Genomic DNA, 12,926 nt, shown 5'->3' with positions numbered 1-12,926 from the left:
TCTCCAATCAGCAATGGTCTGACCTGGACAGCTGGAGATTGTTTTCTATCTGAAAAGTCCTAACTTCTCCTGGCTTATATAACCTTCAGCTAACTAACAACTTCCTCAGCTCTCTGCCCTGGTTACAAAACACAGTCCAAGCTGTGTCCTCATTGGGGCTGCATCCTCCCTTCCCTGGGCATATCCCCCCAGTGATGTTTCCTGGGCTAAAGCTTCAGGCTTGACACTTGCCATGAAGAGATTAACCATAAACCAAGTCTCAGTCAGCCCTGACAACAGTGTATGCTGGCACAGGCCTGAAGGTCCAGTCTAGAGACAAGAGGTAAGTTTAACCTGGCTTTGCACCAAGGTGAGCAGTGGAAAAGCAGCTGGGTCATCCTCCACCTTGGACTATGAAGCCTTCTGAGATAACAGAGCCAGCGTGCCCAGAGGGAAACGCCAGCTCAACGTCTGTGTGACTAGTGAGTGTGTCTGGTCAATCTTTTCCCAGAGGCTGTGCTGCTCATCGCTGGCACCAAGGTTCAGAGCTTAAAATAGATCAAAGGTCCATGTATAGGGTGTCCAGGCAGCTAAGCCCTGTCCTTGGCGTGTGCTGTTTCACCCTAACCCCCCAGGCTAGCTGTGTTGGAAGGGAGTTTTGACCTACAGGTCACAAACCTGTTCCTGGAACACTGTTGAAATTTTTTGGTCCTGCTGTTACATAACTTTATCACCTGGCAAGTACCCAGACAGCAAACAGCCCCTTGCTGTAGTAATGCTGAGACCAGGCAAAAAAAAGAAAACAAAACAAAACAAAACAAAAAAACCCCCAACAAACCCACAGCATGAAACTTGCTGGAAGAAAGGGACAAACCCAAGCGTGCTGCACCCCTGAACACCCAAATTCAGCTGCATCCTGTTCCTTCAGCCACCATCTCCCCCCACCTGCCCTTTGCCCAGTCTCCCCTTTTTCATTCTGCAGTGAAGCAAACAAGCTCTTCACCAAACTGGGAGGGATGGAACTGGATGATATTCAAGGTCCTTTCCAGCCCAAACCCTCCTGTGAGCTTAACCCAACTGCTTAAAAAAATAGTATCAGCCAAAGTTCATCTCATCCCTGCAGCTGCTTCCACACAAGATGACTCCCATGAGAGAGGGACACTCCAAAGTGAGGGGCTATGGATTTGACATCTCCAGAAGAGATCCGTCAGTCGCTTTCTCTATGTAGGGACCTCCAGGCACATGCCATGATCCTACTGGGCACATGCCATGATCAGCAGAGGCCTTGTGAATGCAGTAGAGCAACAGAGAGAAAAAAAACAATTCCAGCAAAAGTTCTGAGGAAGCTGGGGACAAGGATGAGGACGATGAGGACATGGCTTCTGCTGGACCACCTCCACAGGACCAGTCTGTCCAAGACCTTTGCTACACAGTAACAAACCAAGAGCTTGGACATCCTCACTCCTGTCACACAAAGTACCCCTCAGCACAACCCAACCACTACTTCAGGTTGCTACCTGCTAAAATGGACTTAAAAGCCACCAGGCAGGCTTCGAACATGGCCAAGCACAGGCTGTCCCCATGTCCCAGCAGCAAGGCCAGGCTGGGTACCCCTCCTTCCCTCCAAACAGCCCTCAGAGGAACACAGGTTTCAGTCTCTGTCCCTGGGCAAGCACATGGCTGGGTAACCTGCTCACCCAACCTTCTGCAAGGAGAGCAGCTCCTAAGTGTGCAGAACCATCTTCACCACTGGTGGTGTCCCACCTGGTGTTCATGGAAGGAAGTAATTGATGCCCTGGGATACTGATTTGCAGCCCTGTGCAGAGAAAAGCTTCTCCTCTTTGGGCACATAAACCATCATCCTGGCCACCTCATCGAGGGCTGCCTCAGTGTATGGAAGTCCACGGGCCAGGAATGCATCTCGTGCGCAGAGCTTCACGTGGTGGTACTCCAGGGGCAGGAAGGGCACGAAGAAGTCGATGAGGTTCTCTTCAAGGAGGTGGCTGCGGACATAACCGTTCCCTGTGGTGAAGCACAGGACAAAGTGCCTTCAGAAGCTTCATCTGAGCTGTTCTCCCTTCTAAGAGCCAAGGCTTGTGTGTCTGAGGGGGCTGCATTGGCTCATCCAGCCACATATGGTGGAGACACACAAGAGGGTCTCAGGGTGGCCAGATCTGGCCAGCACTAAGTCTGAACACAGAGCGTGAATAGGGGTTGGCTCAGCTAGGCCAAGAGAAGGCTCAATACTGCCCTACAGTGTCAGGTGGCCTCTCACAATCAGGCCATTTTCAGGGCTGAAGGGGCCAAGGAGGCCTCTCAGCTCCTCCTCATGTGTGGTGCCTTGCTAATGTGGGTGAAGGGAGGGGCTCATGATGCAGATAACCCCTCAGGGGAGGGGTTGGAATGAAGCTTTGTCCCATAGCACACCCTTGTGCAGCACAAGGTGGAAGGAACTTGTGTAAGCAAGGCCCCACGCTGGCACAGAGGGGCAGGTGTGTAGGCAGCCTGCCCACAGCCTCCCACAAGCAAGCCCAGCTCTTACCTTCAGGTTCCTGCAGCTCCAGCTTCAGCCATGGCTCCAGGAACTCCATGGAGATCTCCTCCCGTGCCCGACCAGCTCTCCAGAAGTCCAGGGCTACCTCATTGATGGTGTTGCCGCCGAGATTGCTGTGGGCACAGAAAGGAAGTCACTCGACCATGCCTCCAGAGATAGCTGCCAGCAGCCTCCCCTACAGCAGCCTCAACAGCAGCAGTAGATCTGCTGTGCAGGATCAGCATCTGAAGTATTCATGGGACTGTGCAATTGTGTTCTGGTTGGAAAAGACCTTTAAGATCATTGAGTCCAACCATTCCCTAACTCTACCAAGGCTGGTGCTAAACCACATCCCTCAGCACCAGATCTCTGTCTTTTAAACACTTCCAGGGATGGGGATTCAACTACAATCAGCACATACATGAACCTGCTTTCTTCCCAAAGAGCCCCTTTCTGTAAGCATCTATAAGACCATCTTCCATCTTGCCAGCTCAGACCCTGGGGCAGCTGCTTTCTCTCCCATGGTGGGACCAGGAGCCAGAATCCTCCAGCTCTGTCAGTCCCCTGTCATGGCTGGGATGCCACCAACCTCTCAGGTGACACTTGGCTCCACTCCAAACAAGCCACCACTAAAAGTCCAAGTCAGAGAGCAGGGCACATAGCATGAGTCCCATCAGAAGTAAAGGTCCAGGGCGGGGGTGCAAGTGGCAACCCCAGGACCTGGCAAAGCATCCCCTGCCTGAGGGACAGTGCAGTGCAGTTCCCACACAAAGACTCCTCTGGTCACCCTCCATGGTGGGGGAACATGACGCCCTGATAGCCTTTGAGGCTCCCAGGGTAGCCCCTTGCCTTTGAACACAGTTCAAGATCAGCCCTAGTGAACTGGTGATACTGGGAAGCAGCTAGCTGCAGAGCTTGTGTTGGTGGGAGGCAGGGAGGCACTGGAAGGCACAGATCTCACACCCATATTTTCCTTTCTCTTCATGGGAGGCAAAATTAAAAAGCCACCACCACTGCCTGCTGCCCACCTACTGCCTTTTAGGGTTGGGGAAACAACTTGTCCTAACCCTGCTCCAACCCAGACCACAGGAACAACTGACTTGAGGACAGGCAGCCAGCCCCACCAAATCCATATCCCTAAAACCTGGCAGGATCAGCCAGGTGTCCAAAGGAGCCCTGGGGCAAAGCCAGTCCTGCTCCAGCAGGTCAGTGTCACACTGCCACAGGGTATGATGAAACCCCCCAGGATTACACACTGCTGCAGCTCAAGGCACCCTGCTCCCCTCTGCTCCCAGGGTGTGCACATGCAAATGTCCTTCCTCCCTTTGGGTGGGAAAGGAACCAACCAAATCACAGGATAAGCCAATGTCAGGATCAGCCCTCCCAGCACAGCAGACCCATCTGTCTGCAGCCACTCCCAGCTAACACTGCCACATCACACGAAAACTTCCCACACCATGACCTGCCCCTCCAGCTTTGCTGGAGTACAGGATCTCTCTGCTCAGCTGTGCACGGTGGCCCCATATTGGTTCAGACTCTCACTGGTTCCTTGTCTCACAGCCTAGATGCTGGCTCAGGTGTTCCAGCTAAGCTGGATCTCAGCTTCTCCTACCAAATGCCCTGTACCCAGCATCCATAAGCAAAGCTGACAACAGAGGCAATCACCTCTTAGAGGAGTGAGACATCTCTTTGCCCTCCCCTGCAGCCTGAGCTCCTCCCATCACTTTGTTCCTCCCCATCCCTTTGGGGGCCCAGAAGTCACCTGAGGAAGAGGAAGATGGATCTCTGGTAATCCACCTCCTTGTCAGAGTGAGCCATGAAGGGCTTGATGGCATCCAGGAGGCCAAAATGAAGTTTCTCTGCCTCATCAAAGATGAACAGGGACTGCTTACAGAGCTGCACAGTCTCACTTATCTGCTTCTTCAGCTGAGCCTGCAGAGCAGCAGGAAGGAGGGTGAGAAGAACAGCAACAGTCACTGCCACCAGGGTCCCATAGCTTAACCCTGCCTGGCAGCTAAACACCACACAGCCCCCAACCACCCAGCGGGACAGAGAATAGGAAGAACAAAAGGAAGAAAACCAGTGAGTCAAGATGAAGGCAGTTTAATAAGTGAAGGAAAGAGCAAGAAGAAATCAAAGCAAGTGATGCAAAGGTGACCACCTACACCTCCCACAGCCTGATGCCCAGCAGTGGCTTCTTACCCCAAAACCACCCCCTCAGACTTTACTGCTGAGCAGGGTGGTAAGTGGCATGGGATAAGCCTCTGGTCAGATGGGTCAGCTGCCTGGTGTGTCCCTTTCCAACTTCTTGCAGGGGCACAGCGGGAGAAGGCCTTAAGGCTACGCAAGCACTGCTCAGCAGCAGCCCAAACACCAGCCCGATACCAACAGGGTGTCAATCACAGAGCCAAAACATGACACCCTGCAGGCTGCTGTGAGGGAAGCGAACCCCATTCCAGTCAGAGCCAGTGCACCAAGCATCCCCAGGGCAACACCATGTCGCTGGTTCTCACCTTGTACAAGTCCACATACTGCTGGTGGGGGAAGTGGAAGAGGGAGATGAACAGCCTGACGCAGTCACTCTTCAGCCCGCCCTGGAACAGGTGGCTGGCCACCATCCGAGCCACAAAGTTCTTGCCTGTGCCAGACCAGCCATGGAAGGAGAGGACCAGAGCCCTCTCTGGCCGCCGGCTGCGCAGGAACCCTCGCACTGCCCGGATCACAATTTCTTTGGCCAAATGCTGCCCGTGGAGCTGCCCATTGAGGTCTGCTTCTAGCCCTGCAGGAAATGGAGAGCTTTAACTTGCAAGCTCAGGGGCTGCTGCAGCTGAATAAGAGGAAAAGATGTGGTAGGGCACTAAGACCACAGGGCCCTGCTGTTGAGGCTGCCTATCTGAAGTGGCATTGAAGCCCTAAGTCAGTGAGGCAGGCTGCTGGTACCAGTGAAGGAGGCAAGAAGGAGGAAAACGTTTGTCCTGTGGAGGTGCTGGAGCCCTGGAACGGGCTGCCCAGAGAGATTGTGGAGTCTCCTCTGAAGAGAGTCCAAACCCATGGTGATCCTGGGCAAGCTGCTGTGGGTGACCCTGCTTTAGCAGGGAGGTTGGACTGGATGGTCTCCAGAGGTCCCTTCCAACTCCCCACCATTCTGGGATTCTGCCTGTACCCTGCCTGCACCAGCTACTGACCACAGTAAGACACGCACTTTCCACTAACTCCTTTTTTCCTTTGGGAAGTGGATGAGGTGTTTGGTGACTGTGGAGAGCACTGAAGCCCAAAGGCCCTCAGGAGCTCCCAGCAGAGGGTATGGATAGCAGAAGTCTCAGGGCCAATAAAATTCAGACAGACAGGTTACAGTATAGCGTCCTGACCTGGGGCTGGATACTGAGCCAGTTTGGATCCCACTGCCTATGCCTGGGAGCTACTGGATGAAGGGAGGGCTGGTTGCAAAGCAGAACAGACATGCTGTACAGCGAGGAACAAACTTCTGCAGTCCAGAGCTACAAATGAATACGGGGAAGCAGGACTTGGCTCAGCCCCTTGACCTCCCACCAGCTCAGCACTCTGCTCAGAAATGCCCTCTACTTACATCCCTTACTAAACCACAATTTTTAAAAAAAGAAAACCACCTTCAAACAAACAACAAAAGAGTCAACAGGGAGAGGCAGCAGAGTCAAGCAAGTCAAGAGTCAAGTTGGGAGTCTCCCAGATACAGCACAGAACCTACCTGTGACATTGTTGACTATCCTGCAGTCTCCTGTCTCGCAGCACTTGCCAAAGCTGCAGTACCAGGCAGAGAGGATCTCCAGGTAATCCTGGCCCACCAAAGGCAAGCTCCAGCCTAGAAAAGGCAGTGGTCTGAGCAGAGAACTGCCATCAAGTGTCTTTTTTTTTTTTTTTTGTGAAGCTGCTCAGCTGAGCCCAGTTATGGGCAGCCCTCTTGCCAGGTGCAGGGACTGAGAGAGCTGGAGAGGGGCAATAAACACCTAACAGGCAGCAGCTGGCTGAAGTGGGCCTGGAGAGTCACGGCCAGTGCAAGAACACTCCCCTCACGCACATACGTGCTTGTGGCAACGAGGGGTACCCTGTAAGTAAGGACAGCGATACAGTGCCCTTCAGGAATCAGCTGGGGGCACAGTCCCCTGTGCTGGGGGTCACAGAGCGTTTGGACACTCTGCTGTTTCTGGGGCATGGGAGAACAGGAGAAGGAGAAAAAGGAGGAAGATGCTTACCTGGCCCGCGACTAGACTCTCGTTCTTCCGCCCCTTCCTCCTCTTTGCAGCCCTCCTGCCACACCTTGCATGCCAGATACTGCCAGTACCGCTTGGAGAGAGCACCCACGGCTCCCAAGTGCTTCTTCACGGCTTCGTACCTCACCCTGCCCCATGGTCCCATCTCCGCCATGAAGCTCCGTTCCTCTTCCCAGGGCCCCCGGGTCTGTGGGGTTGGTGGTGTTGGTGGGGTCCCTCGGCTCCCCAGGCCCCCCGAGCCCCCCAGGAGCAGCAGTAGCAGGCAGCAGGCCAGCCCCACAGGGACCCAGAGCGCGTCCTGGCCCATGGCGGCAAGGTGGAGCAGACGCTGCTCCGGCTGAAGCTTCTGGGTGCCCGCCGGCTCCCGGCCGCCCTTAAACCGCCCGAGCCGTGATCTCACTTCCTGGCCGCCCACAACTGGAGCTGCCGAGGAAGGAGCCGTGGCGTGGGTGTGACCACCAGACTAGAGATGGCCTCACGCCCGCCTGTCCCACCAACAGACTCCACCGGGCTCGCAGCACGGCTTCTGCCAGTAACACGTTGCAAAACCTGACCTAGTTCCCAAAACCAGGCATCGGGCACCCGTCTGGTCTCTGCCCTGCACAAACCTGGACCTTGTTCTCTCCTCAGGTCCTGCCAACCTTCACGAAAGGGGAGAGAGGCAAGGCAGCCTCTTTCTCCACCCGGGATGGAGAGCTGCCCAAGGAAGCTCCTGTTTCCACCACGGCACGGCAACGAATGAAGCAGCTCGGTGGCTCAGCTGAAGTTTTGCTGCCAGAAAGAGGCAGCAAGAGGCGTTGGCAGGTGCTCCGTTCCGGGTTCATTACGAAGGGACACAAAGTAACAGGCAGACCCGAGGGAGCAGGAGGCAGCACCAGGATCTGCACCGAGCCGCGCCCGGCGTACCTGCTTGCTGCCTGCTGTGCAGTGTAGCCATTAAATCAAAGCTCTAGAAATGGTTTTGCTGCTGGCTCTGGGACAGGCTAGCTGTGTGTCACAGCTTATCTGCCCCAAGAAGTGCTGCTCTTGGACATGGGTGCATCTCCATGCGCAGGCACATCCACCAGCAGCACAGGAGGGTGGACCCTGCTCAAGTAGCCAGCAAAAAAAGCTTCAGATCAACACAGAGCCACCACGAAATCGTGTATGAGAAACGAGGTAGGACTCATTAGCACCACTAAGCTCATCACCACCACCCACGTTCTCCAGCATGCTTGTAAACCCCTCCTGTGCAGGAACGCAGTGAGAAGTCATTAGGGCTGGCTGCTGAGCACACAAACTCAGCTGGGGGTGGGAGGGAAGATAAGAAGTCAGTCCCTTATAACTTGCATTTTACCTTGAGCTGTATCCATTGTTGGCTTACTGTAAGAGACTAACACCTCTACAATAACTTCTGCAAATTACTGAGCACAACTTATCCTAGCCAAGACGTTTTGGACATGGAAAGAATTCCCAGGTCATCCCACGTGTGCAGAAAAAAAAGGGCATTAAATGCAGTTCATCCAGCCTGGCAATTCACTCATTCAGGTGGATGAAGAGTGGGATCCAGCACGGCCAAGGCATGGAGTGGATGAGCATCACCATCTACACGTGGCTATAGATATTACAAATTGATATTAAAGGTACTGGTATAGACTTCAACTTCTCAATAATCACAGAATGGTCTGGGTTGCAAGGGACCTCCAAAAGTCAGCTAGTCCAACCCCCTCTGCAGTATGCAGGGGTATCCTCCACTAGATCAGGTTGCCCACAGCCCTATCGAGCCTCACCTCATGACTATCTACTTTTAAAACCTTTAATCAGTGGGGCTAATACCTTAATACCAGTTGCAGAACTAAAACCTGTGCACATAAAAAATACACCAACCCCCCCCCCCCAAACAACAAACCCACAACAAACCAAAACAAACCAACCAACCAAAACCCCCCAAAAACAATTAAAAATCAGACTATGGCCACAGCAAATGAAACTGCTGTTGGCCTTTCTGCAAAGTAGCTGAAACATCTGAGTTGAGCATTTATGTATGTTTATTAAAAAACATTCATAGCTGTAATATTTAAACTCCACTCTCCTGGGGTAAGTGCTTTCACTTAAAACAGCTTATCAAAATGGACAGACTCCGTAAAAAATAGATGCTTCTCTGTTTAAAAAAAAAATAAAGAAAGCAAGCAAGCAAATTCTGAGAGATAATACGACTGATGGTGTGATTCCTGGGATCTCAGCTTTGCTCAAGGGCAGCACATCCTCAGAGCTGCAGGGGAAAACCAAGAATGGTTGTTTAGTAACCTGCCAACTACTTTGACCTGGCTCTGAGGTTAACAAAGCGCTGAAAGGGGGGAGGAATCACTCCCCTTTAATTCAGTTCCCATTGTGGGCCCCAGGGAGGACATCATCTCCACAGATTAAAGGGAAGCTGCAAAAAGAGATCCTAGTGCACTACACTGAGGAGAACTGCTCATACCTGACTTGGGGAGGATGGAACTCAGAAGCACAGCAGTCAGTACCCTAGTACCTCTTGCAGGGATTATATCCCCCTCTGGTTTTCCTTCCTCTGCTGGATCTCAAACCCTCGCTAAAGTATTTGCTCATCTTCAGCTGAGAGTCTTGCAGAAGAGGTAGCTGGAGGGACCTGCAGGGCCCCAAAGATGATACTGATTGCATGGCTTTTCACCTTGTGGTTAGCTATTCCAAAATGGTCCTGGTGAGCTGCAACCATCCGATTAAAAATCCATGATTTTGGGTCAAGTCAGGTCTTACAGTGCAGGGATCATCTAAAATGAAGAAAAAGCACCAAGAAAATGTGTTTCAGGCTGGCTTATTCAGCACCCCAACACAACTTGGTACAGGGGAACCTTCAGTCTAGGATTTTAACAGCCAGGCTGTTTCACTGGGCAGGGCAATGCCACACATCCATCCCTTTGTGATTTTTCCCTGTTTCCATACAGCAATTCCTTCTGCATATCCATCGATGAACTCTGACAGAAGGCAGTAGGACAGACTCTCTCCAGCAGTTCAGTGTAACACAGCTATGGATTGAACCACTCAATAAAAGGAAGGTCAGGAATAAACGAAGGGGAATCCTTAACCCTTCTTCCTTTAGTTTCACCCCCACACCCTCCCAAAGTCCTATCCCAAATCTCTTCGAAATACTGAGAGACTCCAAAAAGAAAAATCAACACAGCATCAGTCTCACACTTGGGATCTATGAACTGAGAACTTATTTTAATTTCTTATTTTTAAAATCAGTAAAAATGTGTAGGGAAAGAATCTGAAAGAAATTCAGACAAAGTGCTAGTTTTCAAACCTCTTTGGGTCTCCACTGGCTCAAAGTTGTTTCTGTTCATTCTTCTGTAAAATTGTGTTCAGTACATAATCAGAAACTTTAAAATCTTCCATTTACATTAATTCTCACCTTGTTACTAAGGCAAACCACTCCAAAATTACCCAGCAGTAATACCACTGAGTGCTTGTAAAAACAGCTTTCCAAACTGGCTATTTCAGCCTTTCCAAATTTAAAAGCATCTGTAGTTTCTCTAAGTTGTTGAGCTGCTTATACACCAGCAAGAATCCTATCCTGCTCCTGAACATATTGGCACCTCAGAAATAGAGATGGAAGATATGAAATGTTATTGTCACCACACAATGGTAGGAGACAAAAAAAAAAAACCCCACCCCCAGAACATCCTCCCCCCTAAAAAAAACCCAAAATAAAACCCAAACCCAGTTCTTACAAGATTCAGCAATGCTGAAGTCCAAAGGTTCAACTGAGAAACTATAGTTTAAAAAAAACAGCAAGTGCTCCACACCAACATGCCAATGGTACAATGGTTGGGTCAAAGACTCTTCTGCACTTCCAGAAGCAGCACAGTGCCTTGGTGGTTTGGTGGTGTCCTGGCCCCAGGAGCTGTACAGGGGATATCAGCAGTTCATATTGTCCTCAGAAGTATGTAGCAGCTGCTGGTGGCTTCCAGATGTATGACACTGAGAACTGTGAAATTCAGTGTGGTGGGTTATTAAGAAAACAAGTTCTGGTACAGCCAGATTAAACCCTGCACTCTGAGCAAGCAGAGTTTGATGGCTGTTTGCTTGCTCCATCTCCATAAAAGAGCTTCAATAAAAGCTTATAAAAGCCAACCACAAACACTTGCCAACTCTGTATACCTCTCCTGCCAACTCAATATACATCCCCTGCTTGGTGGGACCAGATCAACCTACAAGGGACACAATCAAGAAATCAGCCTAGAGGCTTGGCAGATGCACTTTCAAAACCAAGAAACATTTGTTCTCTGAAGACCACTTCAAGCTAGGTCTGTTCTCCTGTATCTCTTTGCAACACATCTTTCTTTACCAACAAGGCTCTTGCAACCAACCTGCAGACTTAACTCCATTCTTGGATATACATGACTGGAATAAAAGCCATTGATAACTATTAGTGAAGGAAGAACAGTGAAACATCAAGCAGCAAAAGACTTTAAACATTCAGCCCACCACATGTTAGAACAATAGAGAGACAGGAGAGAGAGAGAGAGAAAGACTTAAACAATCCATCAGTGTTGCTTTATTAAAATTTTTATTCACACAACGTTGCTTTATGCAGAACCTGGCCCTGGGGGATACAAGTAGAAAGTCATGATTGGGTTCTGTTTTTGTATTAGCAACCTCCATCCGTGCAGCTGCTCCCAGGGGCAACGCTCTGACAGCTCCAAGAGGGGTGTCTGTTTCAAGCATCTTGCTCCAGCTGCCACAGCAAATAAATTACCTTTGCAATAAATTAGTAATTGTCAGTTGAAGTTTGTTTGGCAAGACACTCCAGTTCATTAGCTGCTGGAAGAGGAGCCTACTTCAGTGTTTCCTCCAGCCTGACTGATGACTTGGGAAGGAGGAGATAAATAGCAGATGGCTGATGCTGCTCTCTTTCTTTAATTAGCTCTTGATTTCTGTGCTTCAAGCGCTCTGATATCACTAATGTCCACAACACAACCCTTCTGGAACATCTGGAGCCAGAGGATTACAGCGTGCACAGTGAAAAGGAATTAGAAGGTGTCATGAAGACCTGATGGACAGAGCACAGCACCTGCCTCACAAATAACACTGCTTTCAGAGAGTCAGGCAGGCTCTGTCTGCATCTGGATGCTGCTGCTGCTTTCCTTTGCAACAGGCACCATTTGAAATTACATGGGATCCTGTAGTCAAGCAAAACCACGATCACTGCCAAAATGCCAGAGATTATCACATCTTCCTGATTGTGGGTAAGAGAGGAACTTATTCTGCTGCAGACCACCAAGTTGCAGAGATGTTTAGTCACCAGAAGTATCAATACAACATAAAAAACCCCAACAACAAAAGCCCCACCCAAAACCAATCAACCAAACAGAAACAAAACCAAACAAAAAAAAGAAAATAAGGAAGAGTGCAACAGTTTCTTGCTTTCTACTCATGATGCAGGACTTCATGCCCTTTGTTCACAAGTAAACCAATACACTGCTTTAAATCTTTGACATTCATATCAGGGGAAAACTTACCCCAGGTTCCACCTGATGGCACAGGCTTCAGGTTAGAGCCCTGGGATCCAGTCCTCAACATTAATTTAAATTCACAAAGACTCTTTTTGGAATCTGTTACTAAATCAAGCATAAATGATCAAGAGCAATCAAATACAAATCAAAGCTTCAAAGTTTGGTAGGTCCTTCTCTAACTCTTAAGTGCTCACAATTAAGCTCACGGAGAAGAACATGCTTTTAAAAATGCTGCAAGTTGATGCCATGTGCTTCACCATCTCCCCTTTGTCTAAACTTCTCTCTGGTTTCCCGGCAAATAGTTTATGCCAGAATGCCTGAAACTTTCCTGCTTCAGAACAGAAGAGTGCACTGACCACCCCTGCTACTGCCCATGCTGCTTCCCAACAACATCTCAGTCAGCTGCTGCAATCCAACTGCCAGCCAAGGGACAGGCCAGCCCAGCCAGCAAGGGCCCAGAGCAACCAGCCCTTGCACAGCTCTTGCTCATGCTCACCCTTCAGCTGAGCACACTCACATCTGCCCAAAGGGAACCCACAAGACACAATCCAGGCTGGTGGGCTGAGCTCACTGAAGGACCATGGCTTCCAAAGCCTGTGTTGCACTATCGACTGCAGCAGTGAACAGGCACTAGCTTAACACAGTGTCCTA

At 50.4% G+C, this 12,926-nt stretch overlaps 1 protein-coding gene across 1 annotated transcript; it reads right to left on the bottom strand.

The window, feature by feature from the left end:
* Positions 1–1,750: 1,750 nt before the first annotated feature.
* TOR3A (torsin family 3 member A) lies at positions 1,751–7,066 on the bottom strand. The gene is made up of 6 exons (XM_054384531.1): positions 6,742–7,066; positions 6,237–6,350; positions 5,026–5,291; positions 4,275–4,444; positions 2,522–2,646; positions 1,751–2,001 (listed from the first exon to the last, which is right to left on the bottom strand). Exons 1-6 carry the CDS (start codon positions 7,064–7,066, stop codon positions 1,751–1,753), a joined length of 1,251 nt encoding a protein of 416 aa, XP_054240506.1.
* Positions 7,067–12,926: the final 5,860 nt, after the last annotated feature.

Source organism: Indicator indicator, chromosome 10 (genome assembly GCF_027791375.1).
Source record: "Indicator indicator isolate 239-I01 chromosome 10, UM_Iind_1.1, whole genome shotgun sequence".
Lineage (NCBI taxonomy): Eukaryota > Metazoa > Chordata > Aves > Piciformes > Indicatoridae > Indicator > Indicator indicator.
Note: the sequence above shows the minus strand (reverse complement) of the source record. Positions and strands in the feature narration are given on the sequence as shown.

What these genes read in the sequence shown, in the direction of transcription:
- TOR3A (XM_054384531.1), bottom strand. Translation starts at nt 7,066, where the DNA reads ATGGGCCAGGACGCGCTCTGGGTCCCTGTGGGGCTGGCCTGCTGCCTG. An exon ending in AGTATGTGGACTTGTACAAG is followed by an intron (nt 4,445 to 5,025) that starts GTGAGAACCAGC and finishes GCTGCTCTGCAG; the next exon opens with GCTCAGCTGAAGAAGCAGAT. An exon ending in GGAGCTGCAGGAACCTGAAG is followed by an intron (nt 2,002 to 2,521) that starts GTAAGAGCTGGG and finishes GCTTCACCACAG; the next exon opens with GGAACGGTTATGTCCGCAGC.